The sequence below is a fragment of the Hipposideros armiger genome, unplaced genomic scaffold (genome assembly GCF_001890085.2).
Source record: "Hipposideros armiger isolate ML-2016 unplaced genomic scaffold, ASM189008v1 scaffold_354, whole genome shotgun sequence".
Lineage (NCBI taxonomy): Eukaryota > Metazoa > Chordata > Mammalia > Chiroptera > Hipposideridae > Hipposideros > Hipposideros armiger.
In genome coordinates, this window is record NW_017731704.1 from 133,612 (window position 1) to 155,464 (window position 21,853).

A 21,853-nucleotide genomic window follows, 5' to 3' on the forward strand; every position below is an offset into this window, starting at 1 on the left:
TCTTTCTTTCTCTCTCTCTCTCTCTCTGTTTGTCTCCCCCCCCAACCCCATTTATATGTATTCTGTTTCTCTGGAGAACCTTGACTAATACAATGTGTTTCAAATAAATTACATGTTACAGGGAAAGGTGACCTTTATCATTCATTCAGTCAACACATGTTTTCTAAACATTCTATATATTTTCAGGCACCGTTCCAGGTATTAGGGAAATATGTAAAAATTAGATGTTCTCCCTACCTTTGCTAAGTTCTAGGTCTAGTGCAAATAACATAGTTCATAACTTTATTGGTAAACCATTGTTATAGCAAATGAAAATGAGTAAATATTTTGTTGCAATAGTAAGAATCAGGAGAATCTAATTCTCACATACCAATTGTGGATTAAGTAAATGGACTTGAGATATTGGCATGTATATGCTATTCTTTTGATTTCTAAAAAATTATATAACACATATAGTTCTAAGTATTTTATACTTTGTTTCTGGGACTTTGAACTAGAGAAGCTACTTACAAGGAAGAATACAAAATTCTGAGTGTTCAAAATGATGCATATTACAGCCATTGCCATATGGACACATTTGAATATTTTTACATGTTGGAGGAAGGTTATTCATTGCAAACCTAGTTTAAATGAAGAATTTCTAGTACAATTTAGAGAAGAGTTTGCATTTTCACGATTTACTCCAAATATAGCCTAAAATATCACAGCATGGTCAAAGAGTTTGGTCTCAAAATGGTACCTCACAGAATAAAAAAGGGAGGCATTATTTAGCTTCTGTAGCCTTTCGATTAGGACAAAAAACATGCAGCAGATAAAAACAGCACTGCTGAAGACAGAGTTCTCACTATTATTATTTTTATTTGACTGGCTAATAAAACAAAAATATTTTCTTCAGTGCTTAAGAGTGATACATTAACATTAAAAATCCATAAATGATAAATATATCCTATATGTTACACATTAGGAAGAATTCAATTTAAGAAGATTGGTGTGTGCATTATAAAAGATGTATATTTCCCCTTCCCTGCTCCTCTAAATTGGAAGTACTAAGTAAAGAAGAATGTATGCACAGCCCTATTAAATATAAGCATTCCTCAAATTCTTGGCCACAGCTCACTCTCAGTGTTCTCCTAAGGGGACCATAGCTCCTTGAAGGGCTACAGCTACCACTGTTAAAACAATATCACTCAACTCTCCAACCTGCCACTCCAATCATTCTGTGAGCTCTAGATAATGTAACCAGCAACCTTTGAACATCAGAATCATGTCATGGTCCAGGCGCCTCAAACAGATGATATTCCCCATCAGTCATTCTTCTCCACTCACTCTGTTCTTTAAGTAACATCAATTAGAGCAAAATGAACTAAGAAAATATAATAAAAATAAAATATAGACCATTTTTAAACTAAATTCTGTTAATCCCCTATCTCTAATTTCAATGTCTAGCCTTTTTAAGTAAAAACTTGATGATAAATATCTCCTAAATATAATCATATTACTTATTCACTAAGAGCCAAAATACAGTGAAAGTAGCATGCTGCTTTTTCTGCAGTTGTCAAAGACAGCAATATTCAATTTCTAGAATAGCCTAAAGCCATTTCCCTGCAGATTGAATTTTAATCTCTCTTTAATGGCATCTTCATCTATTCCACACACCCACCCCAAGTCAGAAACCTCGGTTATCTTTCACCCGTGCCTCCCCTTCACCACTACCTCCTAGTCAATTGAATATAAATTTGTATGTATCCTGTCTGTAATATATCTCTCAAGTTCATGTCCCTCTGTTGCCACTACTGAAACCAGACCTTAGGGTTTGCTCTGTCTCTTCTCCACTTAATACATACCTCGAACCAAATTTCCTCCCTGACCTCCTCCAAAAAACAAAAACAAAAACAAAAACCCAACCATTTTGATTATGTTTCTCCCTTGTTCAAACTCCGTCAGTGGCTTTACTCACCTACAGAATAATATCCAAACTCTTTAGGTTTGCATTTAAGGCTTTTCATGTAATCCCTGATATAATTCCAAGTTTCCTTTCTGGAAAAATCTTCACATTGCCACTGCGAGGACTCAGGTACCCCTTTCTCTTGTCTCCCTGATCTGTACTGAGTTCTCTGCACAGGAGGGCCATTTTCACCTCACCCGTCTTTGGTCATGCTCTTCTGTCTGCTTTCCACACCTCTCCTCCTGAACTCCTACTCCAGCTTTGGAGCCAATCTCAAAGATCCCTTCTGCTGTGATGTACACCCCACACAATTATCCCCCACGATTTTCCATCTCTAAATAATAAACTTCCAGCTGAACTGAACAAAAAGTTTTACAAAACATTTCCACATGAATTATCCTCTTTGATTCTAACAACCACCCCGTCACATGTGAGGTGAGTAAGGCTCAGAGAATGTTAATCCATAAGGAAGTGATTGCAATGAAATCAGGTCTGGGATCTCTAAATCCTTTTTCTCCGGGACCCACACCCTATATTATACTCTACTGCTTCTTCTCTTCCCTCCCCATATGCTCTAAAAGCAGCAGAGTAATACCTTGGTCTGCGAGCATAATTCGTTCCGGAAACAAACTACTCGTATGCCAAGACATCACTCATTTACCACGTTAAAATGTATTAGAAATGTTTGCTCATTTTGCAGAACACTCGCAAACCACGTTACTTGCAATCCAAAGTTTTACTGTATATTTCTTTCTGTACCATTCCATTAAAACTCATCTTTTTAAGACTAGCTTTATACATGGTTTTCTCGTTGGAAGATCTGATATTCCCTAATCTGCATATGCAGCCCCAACCACTCTTGTGAATTTAAGGCTGGCACATTGGGGTGCCTACCACTTACACTCTTTCCAGGTACCTCATATTAAATATATGGAATCACCTTCTAACCAAATCTGCTCCTCACTTCTCTTTGTCCCTATCCAATCATGTGTACTGATCATTTTACCATCTACTTATTTCTTGACTTAGTCCCCTCTTTTCCATTGCTTCCATCAGTGTTAGAGTTCAAGAACTCAAAACCTCTCCTCTGGGTAACCCTGCAGCCTCCCAATTGGTCTTCTTGCCTCTACCTACAACCTCTTTCAATTAGGTCTCTTCAATGTCTACATCTGTTCCGTGAACTGTTGCCTGCATTTCCCCTCACTGAGAAAGCTGTGGCTAAATATGACCTTGTCAATTATGTTCTCAAAACCTTTCAAACACAGAGAGACAAGCTAGCATTGTGATTAAGGGCATTGTGATTAAGGGTTTGAATCCTGGCTCTGGAATTGTTGTGTGGCTTTGTGCAAGTTTCTTAATCTCTCTGGGCTCCAGTTTTTTTATCTGCAAAGAATTCTACCTTGTAGAATAATATGATAGTTAAATAAACTGACATTGATCTAAAGTGCTTAGAATACTGCCTGACATATAGTAAGCACTGCACAAATGTTTGATAATAATGATTAATAATAATAATAATAATAATAATAATAATAGAGGCTCACCCTTCATTTCTATATAATGGCTTGGCCCACATCTAATTCTCCATACTTATTTATTAACACTGTCTTTATCAAACTCCAGATGTTAGTACTTGGACACTCTTTATCACACTATGAAAAACCCTCAGTATCAATGCCTCCTTGCTTCTCTCTAGAGGAGTTCTCCTACCTTCCTGACCTGATCTACTCAAATCGTCTCTCCTCCATGAAAAGCTGCTGGAAACATTAAGGAGACCATTTGCCCAGCTGCTAGGCACAGGTTTTTTGAAACATTTATTGCATTGAAAATTCTTGTTTATAGTTATTACTAAACCAAATAGAAGATCAATATATAATATATATATATAATTATAATAATAGCAAACATTATATAGATTATAATATATAATATACATTACATTATATATAGCATAATATATACTATATATTATTATACAATAATAAAAATAAAAATATTATATAATAGTTAGATCATATAATACAATAATATATGTAGATTAATAGATCATATATAATAGATCATATAATACAATACAATAATATATATAATTGAGTCTATACTGTACTCTAGGCCCTACACTAAGCATGTTGTAGGTAACATAAGATTTATTCCTCCTAACATTTTTATGAAGTATTTTCTCTAATGATTCCTATTTTACAAAGTGTGGCATTGATGTATCGAGATGTAAAATAATGTGTTCCATTCACATCTAATCTAGTGTGGAACAGAGGTGTGACTGGAATCCACATCTGTTTGTCTCCAAAGCTCCATGCTCTTCACTGTTACCCTGAACTGTGAAATTCCTGGGGTGGGATTCAGAATTCCACCTCTTCTTACGATCTCTACCTCGCACAGTGCCTGGAGCTTAAGCATAATATTAACACTATGTACATACAGAGTTTATGTGTCTACTTAAACTGCAATCATGATGTAGAATAGTAAGAACTCATAGCCCATATTTCTTCTCCAAAATGTTTTTCTTACCTTTTATTCTGATTACATCATGGAAGGTATCTTTAAAAGATGAAAGAACCTTCTATTTAATTATTTTTAACTCAGTTCACACAGACATACCACAGGATGAACTATTTGAAAGTACAGATGATATCTTAATGAAGTCTTATTCATCTTTTTATCACCGGTCTCTAGTTCAGTACCTGCTAGGTTACCAATAAATGTTTGTTGAATAATAAGTAAATGAATTCAAGCCCCAGAAGAATGGAGTTGGAACATTTCTGATGAGTCAGTTTATAATTATATACACTCCTGGATCGATGGCACAGACATTTGTAAACACTATATAATTCAAAAAATATTTCAAATTGGTTTTGGCATGCATTATGTGTATATTTTTGTAGCTGATTTGCTTTCTTGATTATGCTCTATTTCGGATAATGTTAAAATGAGTTTGTGTTCCTACATATTTTACTTCAGAATGGTTAAATTCTTCTGGAACTTGGAGCAGAAGTCCAGTTAGAGCAATATTAAATGAGGTAAGGGTGACACATCTAGAATTTGACTGAGCTTATGTAACAGCGAAATAAATCTTGATTTATTTTCCAAATAGATTTTTCTTTTTGAAAAAAGATCTTTGCCAATGCTGCCCAAACTATAAAATAAAAATGAAATGCCTATTTTAATATAATTTTACAGTTGTATCAGTCAGAAGATTTTGCTGCAAAGAAAAACCAAACCTAAATGGTTTAAACTATCTTGAATATTGTTACCTCAATAACGGGAAGTCCTGAAATAGGGCTTGTTCTGGGCTCATTATTTTAGCAGCTCATCAAGGGCCTGCTAGCTTTTTATCACTCTGTTCTGCCATTCTCCACCTGTTAGCTACCTCTCCTCATGATCACAAGATGGTTATACAGGTATCCTCAGCTTTTCAGAAGTTCTCATTACACCACCTCACTTTCAGGAAAGACCTACATTAGTACCTACATCAGTTTTCACTAACTGAAAGAAATCCAAAAAGGATTTTCATTTTTACAAAAAAAAAAAGCAGAAAGCAAAAATAGAGCTTATAAAGGAAGCAGATACCTAGAGCAGCAAGAGTGGGGGGCCACCAAGCCCCATTCCCGAGGAACTATACTCAGCATCTCAGTATCAAGATGCAATAGCTTTGCACTGTATCTGGAAGCATCGGTGCTTTATCTTCACTTATTTTGTGACTCCATTAGCGAAGTGTGTCCTAGGGTATCAGAGGAGCCTATGAGAACTTATAAGGGTGTTACACGTATTGCAAAACTGGACATAATTGTTTCAATCACAGTGAATGAAATAGACATTTTGCGTGCAATGAACTTAGGATCTGGAAATGCTCAAAATTTTTTCCATATAAATTAATAGTAATTGCTTCTTCATTTTATACCATTTCGGCTTACCAAAGCTTTCATAGATACACTCTATTTTCGGATAGTGGGGGAAAGCTGTTAGTTGCTCCAGGCACCGCCTCCATGTGCAGCAACTTTCACAGACAGAAACGTGAATAGATCTGTTTGGGGTCTTATTTTAAAAGCTAAAAAAAAAAATTTCTTAGAAAGTCCCCAAGGAGCTTCACATTACTTTTCATTATTTAGAACTGGGTTTTAAGACATTTCCTAAAACAATCACTGGCAAAGAGATGGAATTCCCTTGCTCAGTTTAGGCTGGTCTAAGTTCATCCCCTTGGGATGAGGCCAACCTGATAGGAAACACATGGCCTGCAGTACATCAGCTGTGGCTACTTGGACAAAACTGGCATTCTGTGGGGAGGATGAGGAGGAGAAATGCATTCCAGGTAGAAGACCCCACAGTATCTCTAATAACTGTATGGCTTTCTAAAGTCCGTCTGAAAGCATAGTCAACTGAAGCAAAGGATCTCCTTAGTCAATGCTAAACAAGTCAATTTCTCCAGTGCCCTGATGAGAGCACTGGAAAATGACGATTTTCCCTTTTTTTTTAAATTTTTTTTTTGGGGGGGAATTGGGGCATGGAAACAGCACTGGGGAACTGGGGGAAGGGGAACAGACAAGTTGCTGTCCTTTTGTTCTTCAGTATAGTTGTGGAGGACGTTGCTTCACTGGCCCAAGTTGGCACCATCATTGCGCTCTGACCAGATGAGGCAGATCAGTCGCTGGCTTCTGGACGGCCGCTCACTGCGGCTGCTGGCTGCTCACGCTGGCTGCTGGCTACACACAGTAGCCCATGGCAACCCACTGCAGCAGGGGCTGCAGTCTACGCTGTCACCGGCGACTCACAACAGCCCAGCTCCAGGTTGAGCTGTTGTTCAGCATCTTAGCTGTAGAGGGCAGTGTCACTGGCCCTCATATATGGGATCCAAACCGGGGCCCTCTGGCATCCCAAGCCAGCCCTTAACCAACACGCCACTCTGCCGGCCCCGATTTTCCCATTTTAAACGGGATACTTGGGATGAGAATGTAAAAGGGCATTTTCTTGATCTGTAAAGTACGTTAGCATACTATTTGGGCTATCAAAGATATCATTAATTTTAGTTTTTATTAGGTTTTATGGTACATATGCACTTTATAAATTCATATGCAGTGTTACTCCATAGCAAGTTGATATATGGAAAATGGCTTTAAATGTAAAACATTAATATAATTCAAAATATTATATTCTCAATTCATAACAAAACCTCTTAGGTTCCATTAAATTTAGTTTTTCTTGACATTTTTAATTTCTCAGTAAGCAACACCAGTATTTCAGCTAAATGGTTATAAGTTAGGCATCATTTGCAGTCATGAGCTGCTTACCAACAGGGGTATGTTCTGAGAAATCTGTCGTACTTACACAAACTTAGATGGTATAGCCTACTACCATAATCGTATGCCTACGCTTTTATATGACTGGCAGCACAGTTGGTTTGTTCACACCAGCATCACCACAAACATGTGAGTAAGGCTTTGCTCTACAATGTTACAACAGCTACATCAGTAGGTGATAGGAACTTTTCAGGTCCATTATCATATGTGGGATCACTGTCATATATGCTCTCCATCATTAACGAAACATGATTATGTGGCACATGACTATAACTTATTTTTAAACGATTATATCTTTAGAATTGCAATATACCATATAGTCATAGCACGTTAGATTCAGTCCTCCATTTTACTCTGAGACATCTAAACCAATAAAAATTTAAGTCACTCTGCAAATCTGTTATCAAGTTCATGAATAAGCATGGCCCTTGTCCTTGCCCATTATTTTGTTACATTAATATTAGGACATTATCCTAGGCATTACGTGGTACACTAGCCGCTTGACAAACAAATAAAAATAGCTGAAATCCAAACTATTATACTAAAATCTGATTTCTTATTATCACTTCTTAACAACTAATATATATGAAATATATAAATCATCTCAGTACTGATTTCATTATGTTTCTATGGTCTCCCATTATCAGAGCTAATAAGGGTTAAAAATACCACTCACAGTTGAAAACTATTGTAATAGGTATGCAAGCTTTTTAGCTAGATTTGTCACACATGGAATAATTTCATGTAATTCTTTCTATAAAATAAGATTGCATCCTCACATGCATAACTACCTTTTTGGCACTATTGATTTAAAAAAAAATGGCTTTGAACCTTAGTGTTTGAAAAATGTATGTATGTGCCCACCTGCAGGTGTGTGTGTGTGTGTGTGTGTGTGTGTGTGTGTGTGTGTTTGTGTGTTCTGTGTATACTAAGAAGCAGAACAAATTTGTTCACTACAGTGACTCTCCCACACTGCACTGAAGAAAAGGAAAGCACAGGTACTTCCACACAAAGAGGAAAAGGAGATCCACCTATAGATGTTTCAGAAGAAATACTAAGAAAAAAGAGTTTCAGTATTTTAACTGCAGAAAGTTAAGAGCATTTTGATGCCATTCTTGCTCTTCCAGAAGGAGACCAACTTCTTTCTGTATCTTTAGACCCTCGTCCCAACACCAACAAAATGGCCACCCACTAAGTACCTGGACTTGCTAGAAAGGTAAAATTACAGTTATTCATGTTTGAGGGGCTTTAGGAAATAAACCAAGACTCTGGAGGTTTGTGATGTTTAAGCCTAAAAGATTGCTATATTTTTTAAAGGAACTTTGTCTAGTAAAGAGTTGCTTTAACATCCTTACAGCATAGACTGCAAAGAATGGCAAATTGGGGTCAACTGTGGACTGACTAGAATGCTTCACAGATGCAACATTGGCCATTTCATCTCTCTGAAATTTGTTCCTGTTTGCAATCCTGCTAATCAGATTATGACAAGTTTAGTGTATGTTGCTAGATTAATCTGTGTGTTTCCACAGCACTTGTTATCCTTGTATTCATATATGTTACAGCTAAGTATGCACCTTCCTGTGTGCATTACAAACTACTAGGATAAGCAACACTGCTCACCTGTGAAATGAAAAATAATTGTTAAAAATACATATAATTGTTTTTGCACCTAACGTTTTTACGCAGACATTCTCTATGATCTATTCGGTAATAATTTAGTGAAAACAGCTTTTAAGCTACATGTAATCCATGGCAACATAAATAATTCATTGTAACATTTGGGAAACTCATGCTTTAAGAAATTTCTTCAGACACAATATAATGTGAAAAATAGATAAATAAAATATACATTTAAAAAAATTAAACAACTTTGCTTTTTCAAACTTCATTTTACAGAATCTTTTAATAAAATCTGTAGTTATGGAAAAATCTCTGATTTCATACGCATGAGTTTCACTAAAGTCAGTTAAGAGGTTCAAAAATATTATCTCACGGGCCGGCCAAGTGGCTCAGTTGGTTAAGAGCTCGCTCAAGAGTGGGAGCTCTGAGCAACAGGGTCGCCGGTTTGATTCCCAGCCCAAGCTGAGCTGCCACTGAGCTGCCAACAGGTGGCAGGATGGCTCAGCTAAAATAAAAAAACCAACAAACAAAAAAATTATCTCACAAATTTTGTCATTAGAAAAATCAGCATCTTCAACATATCTTTTACTTCACACTTTGCCTGCTGTAACATATTTGTTTTTGGCCATTATTGGACATATGATGACTGCCATGATTTTGAAAGTTTTTTTTTTTTGAAAAAGGAAAGCAAAATAACTGAAAAGGACACAAAACTTGACATAAATTCATGAAACAATTATAAGGAAAAATGTTTTCCAAGGTAGAGCAAGCCATATAATTATTTCAAATATTGAAACAAATCTAATCATTCATTTAAAGTATCCACTCATTGGCCTGCTGGATCTTTCAAAATAGATACACCTGGATGCATCTGAGTTAACATTCAATCAGTTGTCAAAAAAAGAAAACTTTTTCTGTTTCCTCTAGACTACATAAAAGTTAACACTATATATTAAACTTCACACAAACTTTAAATTTAAAAAAAAATTAATCCCTAAATAGAGCCTTTTTAATAAAGAGTTGATAACATGTCAATGAAATGCAATAGTGAAAGCAATTATTCTCTATGATGATTTTACAACAGTTTTTAGTAGATTCATATCCCTATGCAAGTGTTTTACTATGTAAATTCAGTAATTATAGACCTATTACTAAATTATGAGATATAACATTAATTATGATTTACTTTTATTAAAGGGAATATCACATCAGTCCTTACTGGGGACAGAGGAGAAGTATCTGGGAGTGAAATGGAATAAGTAATTTAAAAAGTCACAACATTAGGAAAGCTGTAAGATTCTTTTTCATGCTTCTGATCATGATAAATAACGAGATTGTAGCTAAGAAAGATTTAAAAAATTAATATTGGACACTGGAGCTTCAAGGAAGCGGTTTCTTGAATTCTAAAATGGGATTAATTCAAGCAAAATGCTAAAATCACTGGGAGGCTGGTGGTAGATATATTGTTGGTTCCTTCATCTTGCAAGTGTTCATACAGAAAAGTACTTGTATTGAGCTACTGACAGTCTCACAAATGCAAAGTAAACTCCTTAATGAATTTTGACATATTTTTCTTTATTGTACATGGCTCACTGTGACCACCTGTGAATTAATTCTGTTTTGAGGTTGCTCTTTTTTATGAGGTACTTGATTTCTAGCTGAGAAGTAAAAGTTCTGCCTTAAAAAATGGTACTTCTGGGCCGGCCAAGTGGCGCATTGATTGAGAGCTGGCTTGGGACGCCAGAGGGCCCCGGTTCGGATCCCACATATGAGGGCCAGTGACACTGCCCTCTACAGCTAAGATGATGAACAGCAGCTCAACCTGGAGCTGGGCTGCCCCATGAGTCGCCAGCAACGGCATAGGCTGCAGCCCCAGCTGCAGTGGGTTGCCATGGGCTACCGTGTGTAGCCAGCAGCCAGCGTGAGCAGCCAGCAGCTGCCGGAGCGGCAGTCCAGAAGCCAGCGACTGATCTGCCTCACCTGGGAAGAGCGCAATGATGGTGCCAACTTGGGCCAGTGAAGCAACATCCTCCACAACTAGACTGAAGAACAAAAGGACAGCAACTTCTCTGTTCCCATCCCCCAATTCTCCAGCGCTGTTCCCATCCCCCAATTCCCCAATAAAAAATCTTAAAAAAAAAAATGGTACTTCTATCTAACTACAGTCACACGTGAGCAGTACAAGTAAATTCTTAAACTTAAAATTAGTGAATTATAACAGGATTTCTATGCTTGTCAAGCCTAGCATAAATGATTCAATATATTTGCCAACTGTTTAGGAGAAAAAGATATAGGTATAAAGGGAACAAATTACTGGGTGAAAATAAACTCTGGCTAAAGTATAAAATAAGTATAATAAAGTCGCTTTTGAATAAAGGCAGCATTAGTGGGAGTTATTTTTAAAAGGTGAAAATATGTCCCATTCCACTTAATGGCATTATCCTTCACATTAATGCTTTTCAAAGTAAAGGATTTATTTTACTCTATAGAAAAACCTCAAGAATATTACTTCCAAATTACTCATATTATTAATTAGTCAATCATTTCATATTTTTAATCTTCAGTTAAAAGTAAAATACATATAAAGTTAAAAACACTTCATAATGTCACTAGCTCAAAATAACCAATAAGTTTGGAATAACATTAATATTTACATAACGCTTATTATCTGCCAGGCACTACATCATTTAAATACATAACTTATTTAACATTCTCAACATATTATAACTACCCCAGGCTAGATAACTTGCTTATACAGCCAATACTAAGTGGCGTACTCAGGATTCAAACCCAGGCACTCCACATTTAACCTCTAATCTATCCCACCTCTAGAGGGAATTAATTCAGCCTGGGTCAGCTATGCATTTGAAAGCCATTGTTCAAACTACAAGCAATACAGTTTGTTAAATGTGAAAACTTTTTACTCATTATGAAAGTAAATGTGTGAGTTTCAAGCAACTAAAAAGGAAAACGGGCAAAATAAATATTCCAAAGGATTGCACCATATAAATGTTAAGAGCAGAGATGGTGGAACTTAAATACTTGAGCTGTGATTTCACCCTGAGATTACTCTCAGTCAAAATAAACACATGAAAAGCAGTCATATTTAGCAATCAAGGTCATACCATTTAAATTATGTACATATACTGAAAAACACCAGTAGCATCCCCCATAAATGATGCCCAAAGATAATTATTCCATTAACCTTGTTTCAATACACTAAAGATGCATTCTAAAAACTGATCAAGTTGTTTAAACAATTTTATTATTTGTCAATAAAATTCACATATCTTAAATTTCTATGGAGGAAAGTCAATCTTATTGGAGAAAATGTGACATAATTTGTTTTTACCTTTACAAATAAAAGGAACCATAGAGGTTTAACTTTATGATACTAGCCTGAAGTCAGTCAAAAGGAAAGAATGACTCAATCAATGTGGCTCTACCTTCCTTTGAAGGGCATCTTTGAAAAGAGCAATAGAAGGGAGAGCAATGTACATCTTCCCTAGAACTGAATTTCAAAGACATTATTTGGACCTTCTTCCACATGGGAAGAATTAGAAAACTTTTTGCCTTTTATTTTCCATTGTGAGATCTTAAATGGGAAAATAAGTCCAGGCTACACAGGTCCCCATGTGGTATTAGATGCAGTAGCAGCTATAGAGCAAGGAATGTAGGACACGATGGTCTATATAGCTGGCTTCTGTGAACTCTAGAGGTAAACTTAAAAAAAAGAAAAAAAAAAGAAAAACCTTTAGCACTTCAGCATAGATCTAAAAATCACTCACGAAACTTCCTTCAACTGGGTCTGATGCATTAATGAGATCACAGAACAGAACCACAGATTTAGCATTGAAATACTTTGGTGAGGAAGATTTACTATGATAAACTAAAAAGCCACAGTTTATAAGAAGTAATTAGATGTGATAATAAATGGTATTTTTATATGACTCATCACTCTGGATTCAAAGTAGCTTAAATTAAAAAGGGAATTCTCTGAATTTAATTCCATGGATTTTAAAAATAGTTTTAAAGACATTTAAGTAATGTAGAAAAACTATGATACATCTATTTTGTCTAATATGTCTTAAAAATCCAAGTAGTTCACCTTTTTTAAATTATGGTAATTTAAAATTATGACCACTCTAATGTAAAATTAGCCAAACAAGTCAATAAAAGTTGAGTAAGCAATGTAATTTTATCTGTTGCAATTTTTATCAATATTCTTGATATTCAAATGTTTACTTTTTTTTGCAAAATCTGCCTTAGTTTAACTGATTTTGTATGTAGTTTCTGTATAATACCCAATGTTTAAATGAATATTCAAAAATCAATTATCTGAATATTAAAAAAAACAAACTGCTAAACAAACCATGTTTAAATTCTTAGCTATGCTAGTTTATTGGTTCTCTAGAAATAAAACTACTGAGCCAAAAGTTTCTACGTATTTTTTCAGCAAGTGAAAATCTGTAGTGAGACCCAAGACACACAGGCACTATTAGCTAAGGTTCTGAAATTTTCACTTTGCTTACAATGATAAAGAAAATAAACTTATCTATTATTTGACAAGGGAAAGGATGATTTCAACAAGAGTATGGCATATATGAATCATCATACATAGAAGAATTTACAAGAGGATTAGATTTCCCACAAAAGCTAAAAGAAGCAATTATTTTCTTTTTTGGTCAATAGTGATTCAAGAGGTGAATCAGGCTCCTGTGGGGCTCTGTGGCAGAATGTCATTACCAGCACCCATCACCAGTGACCCAGTGAAGCCCAGAATTGAGGGTTGATACAGAATGAAAAGAGCAGAGCTTTTCCCCTGAAATATCACTTTATATGCATATATTTCGTGAGTTCTAAAAGCAATAACCTTCCAAATAAAATACAACATGGAAGGTGAATGATCAGAGACTATGCTGGATGGAATCATGGTGGGATTTAAATGACACCTAGTCCAGCTCCCCTTCTTACATAGGGACCCACGGCACATGTTCGTTTTGGCTTCTTCATAAACACCCGCAATGATGGGGAATCTCATGAATTCACAACAGAGCTCACAGGTCTTCGGAAAGCTCTGTTAGAAAGCTCATCTTCATGAAGATAAGGATGCTTCGTCTTTTAAAAATTCCCATAGATTCATCTTAATTTTGTCCTGTCGAGTATCACAGAATAGTCAGAATTCTTTTCATGTCCTCCCTTTCTCAAGTTAGTCTTTCCACTGGATTTTATAGGCGATATCTACAATGCCCAATAATCTACCTTTTTTTCTTTCCTGGACACATTCTTACTGCTACAGTTATAGTTTGCCAGGGTCCATCTCAAAAGGTAGTGTTCAGAATGAATACAACATTAAAACGTGGTCATCACTGCAAACTGTAATAGGACAATCACCTCCCTCATTAGAATACTATCCTTAGTCAAATTTAACAATGCATTAACTTTTCAGCCACTTTCCACTACAAATACCAAACTTGCTGCCAACAAAACCATGGCCATTAATTGTGTAAAGGAATTCTTGACCTCAAAACAGAACTTTGCATTTATATCTATTGCTGTAAGACAGTATCATGACATCAAATTGGTTCACACGAATGCCTATATTTGAGAATCGGGTATGTCACCTTGAAAAATACCAAAATACTCTATTTGCCTTCCTACCTAAGTCATATTCTTCAATTTCATACACTATTGAGCAACGGTTGACCTCCAAGTCGATGTTTAAATTAGCCTACCTCAAGTCATCAGCTACTAATACTCAAGAATCCCCAATGAAAACGTTTTCTTGCATGACAATTTACCTTTAAGAAATTTCATCTGAGACATCTTTTTCACTTGTTTGCTTTTAAAACCGGTTTTTAGAGAAAAAACATCTCCCTAAGAGTATCTCTTGATAGTTCTCACGAAGTAAGATTAAGTGGTTGTTCAAAATGCAGGCGATGACATGCTCAATTCCATCTTTGAGGCGGGACAACCAATGTACCACCACCAACAAACCTCTACATGAATGTGAATATGCACATATCCCCTCCCACCGCACAGGAAACTTGCATGTGATCGAAAAACGGACGCAATCACGTGTGGAAAACACAGATACACTACTTTATTCTAGCTAAAGTTGTCTTCTTTCCAAGGAGCTTTTTTTCGCACTCTTCCCTCCTTCAGGACCATCATTTTCTTTCAAGCGAAGACAGAGTTGGGAAGAGTTCTGCCAAAATCCCAGACTCCCTAAGTCCCCATCACAGCATTCAAACGAAGCTCGTCTCATAGGTGACCTGAGCTTTTCCCTTCAACTCCTCCTTAGAAACTCGACCCCCGCCACCATCCGAAGCCAGAGGTGAGTCCAACCACAGAGAACTTCCACTGAAAGAGGGCACCCACTGAGTACAGCACATTCATCCGGGGAGCCATTTCTCTCCTCCCTAACCCCCGACCCTAGAGCCCGCTCCCAGGGCCGCGCCTTCCTCCAGAGCCTGCTCCCGCGGGCCAGCCCCGGGTGAGCGCCGGGGTTAGTCAGTGCGCACGTGACGCGCGGTGCCCACGTGACTGACCGCGGGCGGGGGAGGGGGGCCGAGGAGTGAAGCAGGGAAAAGTTAAGGAAGAGCGGTCAAAGCGCTCAAAGCAATCGGTCCCTCCCTTCTTCGTCAACTAGTGGCTTAGGGATCCCTAGGAGACTGCTGCGCATCAAGGCGTTTGCGGTCCAGATCCCCAAATTGGGGGGAGGGGGGTGAGGGTTTAGTTCTCCGCTCGCCCCGCCACCTTCTGCTCCTCTCCGCCCTGCTAGTGATGCCGCTGCACCCTCAAGTTGCTCCTTCCTTCCCTTTCTCCCTCCCTCTTTTTTCCTTCTTTCCTTTTTCTCCCTTCCTCCCTCCCTCCCTTCCTTTCTTCCGTCAGTCCCTGAAAGCTCTTCATCCACTGCGGGCGGGCGATGCCACTGACGCACATTCAATTTGCCCCGGGAGCTCGCCTGCACCTCTGAGGTCAGACAAGGCCGAGCACCTTCCAAAGGGGAGGGTATAACTGCGCAAACAAAGTTGCACGCCGCACCGCATCGTGCCCTCCCTTCCATTTAGCCCCCATTCGTATCCTCCGCCAAGCTCACTTGCTCTGCCGGTACTCTCTCGACCTCACCCCACCACCGTGCAACACACCCCCTTCCACGGCGAGCCCACCCGTCCATTGCCCCGCGCTCCGAGCGGTCCAGCTGCCTGGCGAAGCCCGGAGCAAGCCGCTGCGCTCACCTTGCTTGACACACTTGAGCCGGAGGGGGTCCTTGCAGTGTTTGATCACTGCCAGCACGTCCCTGATGGTGAGTCCCGCCACGGGGGTCTCGTTCACCTCGAGCAGCAGCTCCTCCGACACCAACTTGCTGCCGCTCTCATAGGCCACCTTGCCGGGCTTCACCTCCCCCAGGTAGGGGAACTGTCCATTCTCGGCGCCCCCCTTCAGTTCAAATCCCAGCTGGCCCTCCGGGTTCCTGCCAATGACACTCTCATGGACTTTGCTAGTCCAGTGGCTTTTCTTTTTCAAGCTTTTGGACATGGCAGTGGGGCGAGTCGCCTCAGCTCCTGAGGGGGTTCCTTTTGGGTAGGGGGGGCGTTGGCGGCGGGAGAATGAGGATGAGGAGCGAGGGGGCCAAGAGGTGAGAAGAGAGGACTTTGCCTTCCTCCCCCTCTGTTCGGTGCTTTCCCTCTTCTTTGGATGGAGTGTGGACGAGGAAGGGGGAGGATGAGAGGGACGGCTGGGCAGAGGTAGGAGAGCTTGGGTGAGGTTGTGCTGTCCCTTGAATGACACTCAGAGCTGTGGCCCCGCAGCAGAGGAGAGCGGTGGTGGTGGTGGCGGCGGCGGCGGCGGCGGCAGCCTGAGCGAGCAGTAGCCGAGCTGGTGAGCGGGTGGAGTGGGGGTGGGGAAGGAGGGTAGGGATGCCGGGGGCCACTCCTGCGTGGTGCGAGTGGGAGCGCGCGCGCGCCTGGGTGTGTGGTGTTAGCTGATATCCATGGCAGCTGCAGTGGCAGCGGCGGGTCGGTGCGCGCGCGCGCGTGTGTGTGTGCGTGTGTGTGTGTGTATGTGTGTGTGTGTGTGCACTAGTTGTACAGTACTGGCAGGAGGGGAGGAGGCAGGCTGAGAGGAGGAGGGGCGCGCGCGCCGGGTGGGGGACCGCTTCGCCGCTGTCTCCCCTCCCTCCCTCCGCAGCTTGACCCGGTAGTGAAGGCAGAGAGAGAGGCAGGCTGGGTCCGCCTGGCAGCCTGCGAGAGGAGGCGGGAGTGGGAAAGGTGGGGAGCCGAGGCCGGCCGTGGGGAGGCCGGCAGGCAGGGCTGCGAGCCGAGTGCGGACCTCTCTGCAGCCTCCCGGGGTCCGAGCGTGGCGCTGGGCTGCGGCGCCAAGAGGACGCCCTGACCGCCCGAGACGCGGGCTGGGCTGGAGCAGAACTGGCGAGCCCGCGCCTGGAGCGCGCCGCGGGGCCGGCCCCCTGGCGCGGGATTCGGCCCTGAGAGGGCTGCCTGCGGGCCCGCTGGGGAGCTGCGGGGAGGCCTGGGCGCTGGGAGCCGCGGGGGGCGCAGGAGCTCGCTGTTGAGACTCCGTCTCTTCACCGTTTCAATCAGAACGTGGCAGAGTTTTCCGAATTCCCCTCGGAGGCGCGAAAAGTTAGAGAACGGCAGGCGGGGCCCCCTGACAGAGGCGGGAGGGCGAGGCAGCATCCCCTTCCCGGGGCAGGCTGAGCCCACGCGTCGGGCCGGGCGGGGAACCCAGCTGCGGGAGGAGGTGTCGAGAAAGGCGATTCCCGGGGCTTCGTGTTTCCAGGTTAGGAGGAGCGGAAAGAAAGGGGCTGGGTGTGGAGTGGAGGGTGCAGTGAGCAGCCTCCTCGGAAAATGGACAGTCTGACCCGGGAACTGCAGCCGAGACGGCGGGGGCACGCGCTCGCGCTGAAAAGCCCGCAGACTCGGGCTGACAACTTGGGAAGAAGCCTTAAGATGATGATCTGGCTCGACAACCTCCTCCCTACAGAGAAGGTAAAGCAGGCTCCGAGGGTGAACGTAGCGGCAGAATGGTGGCCGGAACCCATCACCAGGCTCCTTTCCCTTCACCAAGTTTGCAGCCAGGAGCAGCAGCCAGGTGAGGACAGAGGCCAAAGATGCAGGAGAGCTGCTGATTTTCACTCAACGCAAATTTCGTGTGAGATGTTAGGAGTGGTTTAAAAATCTGTGTAACTGCTAAATTCATTTCATTTGCTTTATTTCAAAGGGCACGTTTAAGACCAAAAAAAAAAAAAGTCGCACACCCACTCATCTCTTTAAAGCAAAGCATGAAAAGCACTGAGCAATTAGGATTCTTGATGTCTGAGATGAAGACAGTGTGGGAGGCGAGCGGTACAGTTAAAAATGTTGAGTCGACCCAAACAAAAACGCCAGGTTTGAATAAAAGGCTCTGCCGCTTTCCAGGAGTGTGTGACCTTGAGTATAAATTGCTTGACCTTTGTGAGCCTCAGTTTCCTTATTGGTCAAATAGGGTGAAAAGTACTAATCGGATAGGCCTGTGATGAGGATAAAATCAGCTAATGCATGCAAAGTGCTTGCCTGACTTAGGTGGGTAGGCGCTCAAAGTGGTAATTTCCTTCCTTTCCCCGCTCAAGCATAGCTCTATTTGGGGAAGAGGGAGATCAAATTTAGTCAGAACTGGAAGAGATTTTGAAGAAAGATGATTTGTTTAACCATGTGTCTCTTTTCACTTGAGAAAATGGATCCCCAAGGAGTTGGCTGCGACTGATAAGGCTCATTCAGTGAGCCAGGGCAGTGCCAGGATCTGAAACCAAAGCTGCAGGCACTGCCCAGGAGTGGGCAAGACTTTTTGTAGCATAGCCCAGTCTCACCAAAAGAAGTTGCGTTTCAGCATTACGAGACACAATCCTAAATGGAAATTGATAATGAGAATTGAATATGTATTTTTAAACACCAATTACAAACTAACATGTGTGGGTAATACTAATATTTATCAAGTTCTAACTACATGTGAGATGTTGTCCTATAGGCTCTCCATATATTAATTTCTCCTAAGATCTTGATAAAGTAGGTACTGTTGTCATCCCTTTTTAAAGATAAGGAAACTGAGATCTACAGAGATTAACTTGCAAGGCTGCAAATGTGGGGAACCTAATATTCAGACCCAACTGTTTTCGCTGCAGACCTGGTCTCAATCACTGCATTGGTCTCTCTCTCTCTCTCTCTCTCTCTCTCTCTCTCTCTCTCTCTCTCTCTCTCTCTCTCTCTCTCTCGATGCACTTACCATGTGTCATACCAACATTCAGCATAATGTCCCAAAGGTTGGGTCTGCATTTCATTGTAGGGGTAATTAGGACAAAAGAAAACAAATGGAGCAGGAGTTTGTCATAAAAGCATTTTACCCTTGAGGACCCAGGACAGTCATTGAGGTATGTGTGTGTGTCAGCTAATTCAGTGCTTCTCAGTTCCCAATTCATCTTCTTTGCCCTGAATTGTGATATTAGAACCTACACACATTTCCTTGTTGTCAGTTGGCACAATGTTAGGACTTGTCAGTAGAAGGTGCTGGAGGAACACTGTAAAAAACGGGCCCCACTTTTTAGTTCCAGTACTTTTCTTCATGCTTCTATGGTATGGTGGTCAGTGGGTGGCTTTTTGGCCAGTGGTGTGCAAGAAACCAGTGTTTCATACCCTCCAGTAAGTTTGGCCAGTTCCCCAGTGTGTGGCGTCCCAGTGGGCAGCTTCCTAGCAAGTTTCCCTGGCACCCCAACTAGTGGTTTCCTCACCAGCCCAGTGTGTGACACCTCAACAGATTTCTTGGCCATCAAGTGGGCCACAGCCACATCACCTCCAATGAGGTCTGTCTCTCAGCCATTTTAGGGTAGAGTGTGAGGGTGGGGGTTCAGGTTCATCTAAGTTTTTCCTTCCTTGGATAGTATCCCATAGCCCTAAAGGTAGCGGTTGCTCTCTAAATTCAGTTTTCCTGTATTCTTCAGTGATCTCTTCTTTCAGTAGTTACGTTTTACTAGCTAATAATTCTTTATATTAAATTTCCTTGTTCCACTTACAGTGTGATTTCTGTTTCCTGACCAGACATTTAAAAGGGACCATGTAGAGCCCTGAGTAGGGCACTCTCCTGGGAGTCAGAAGTTGGCATCCTGCCTTTAGTTGTGCAACCTTGACCAAGTCACTTAAATTCCCGGAGCTTGGTTCCCTCGTTTGTAAAAAGGGGGTAATGTAAATGACAAGGTTGCGTGAGCATCATGTAAAGCTTGAATGCAATTAAATGTGAATGTACTTTAAAACTGTGAAGTGCTATCAAAATTAAAGGTGTTAATTATCAGTATAGGAACAGAGAGTAGCAAAGAAGAAGATGGAGACCCTTTAAGAAAAAAATTACATGTACAAGTATTCTGGGGACTTAGATTATTTCCGGAGCGGGGGAAAAACAGCATTTCCTGTAAGACTTATTGTCATCAAATATGTTATCTGTTGGTTGGTTGGTTAACTTTAGCTTTTCAGAGATAAAAGCAAAGAGATGTCTCAACTATTGTGGTTCAAGTTTCCAGCTCTATTACAGCCATTTGAAATGTTAGATTCAGACTAATTTGGTTACATTGTATTCTGGTATCCTTCACATTTGTTTTATTTTTACTTTGTCTCCTTTACCCTTTCTGGGTTTGATGCCTGTGTCAAGAAAGATTTATTTTGTTGCTGAGCACTCTATGTGCAGAGCACGGCACTAGATATTGCATGCTATTCCAAAAGAAAAATAGTTCAGGAATCTTAAAAGCTAAAGAAGAGAAAGCGTGAGTGCATTCAATCCTTAGACGAATTCTGTGAGGTGGATGCTTGTGAGCCACCACATCCCCTTGAATGTCTTTGATTGGGTCTGGGTACCCTTCCCCAAGCTTCTGTGTTCTTTTGTGTCTCGCAGCCAGCCCCTGAGACTCTCTCTGGAAGACTGCCCAAGGGCTTCTGGGCTCACTGTGCCTTCAGGCACAGAGAGCCAGAGAGAACCACCTGGGAGTTTCCTTCCCTCCCAGGACGTCATTTCCCAAGGACTGCCCCACACAGCATAGGAGTCCAGCCCTATCACCTCTAGTATAAGAAAATCTACGATGTAATTTATACCCCCAGGCTCCCCTCCAGGATCATGCTAATGTTAGGATTTTGCCTGAAATCACTTCTTCCCTACTTTGCTTACCCTGGTAACTTATATAGTTTTTCCTGGAAGCATTTTTTTTTTTAAAGATTTCATTGGGGAATCAGGGAAGGGGAACAGACAAGTTGCTGTCCTTTTGTTCGTCTAGTTGTGGAGGACGTCGCTTCACTGGCCCATGTTGGTATTATCATTGCGCTCTTCCCAGGTGAGGCAGATCGGTTGCCAAGCATTGGACGGCCGCTCACGCTCGGCTGTCGGCCGCTCACGGTGGCTGCCAGCCACACATGGTAGCTTATGGCAGCCCACTGCAGCAGGGGCTGCAGCCTACACCGTCGCCGGCGACTCGCAGCAGCCCAGCTCCAGGTAGAGCTGTTGTTCCCCATCTTAGCTGTAGAGGGCGCAGCATCACTGGCCCTCATGTGGGATCCGAACCGGGGCCCTGCTGCTCAGAGCTGGCGTCCCAAGCCAACTCCTAACCAACACGGCAGTCGGCTGGCCCTCCTGGAAGCATTTCTTAATAAATCACTTGCACACAATTCTCATCTCAGGGTGTGATTCTAGGGATCCTGATCTAAGATGTGATTATCCCTTTTTACAGATGAGGTAACAGGCTCAGGCATTTTAAATTGTCCAAAGTCACACTACCAATAAAGGGGGAGTTGTGATTCGATCCGTGTCTATGTGACTCTAAAGTTCCTACTCTGAAAGACCCTGATACTGAGTGTTTTTAAATTAACTGATGGAACAGAAGTGGACACAAAACTCAGCAATTGATGGATTGACAGATATAAAAATTGGATCCCTATAATAAGAGACC

At 41.2% G+C, this 21,853-nt stretch overlaps 1 protein-coding gene across 1 annotated transcript in view; it reads right to left on the reverse strand.

The window, feature by feature from the left end:
• LOC109392893 (membrane-associated guanylate kinase, WW and PDZ domain-containing protein 2-like) overlaps positions 1 to 16,745 on the reverse strand; it is a 71,862-nt gene extending 55,117 nt beyond the window's left edge. Inside the window, exon 1 of the mRNA XM_019661592.1 lies at positions 16,116 to 16,745. Coding sequence (XP_019517137.1) covers positions 16,116 to 16,416 — 301 coding nt within the window. The 5' untranslated portion in view covers positions 16,417 to 16,745. The remainder of the gene's footprint in view (positions 1 to 16,115) is intronic.
• Between the last annotated feature and the right edge of the window lie 5,108 nt (positions 16,746 to 21,853).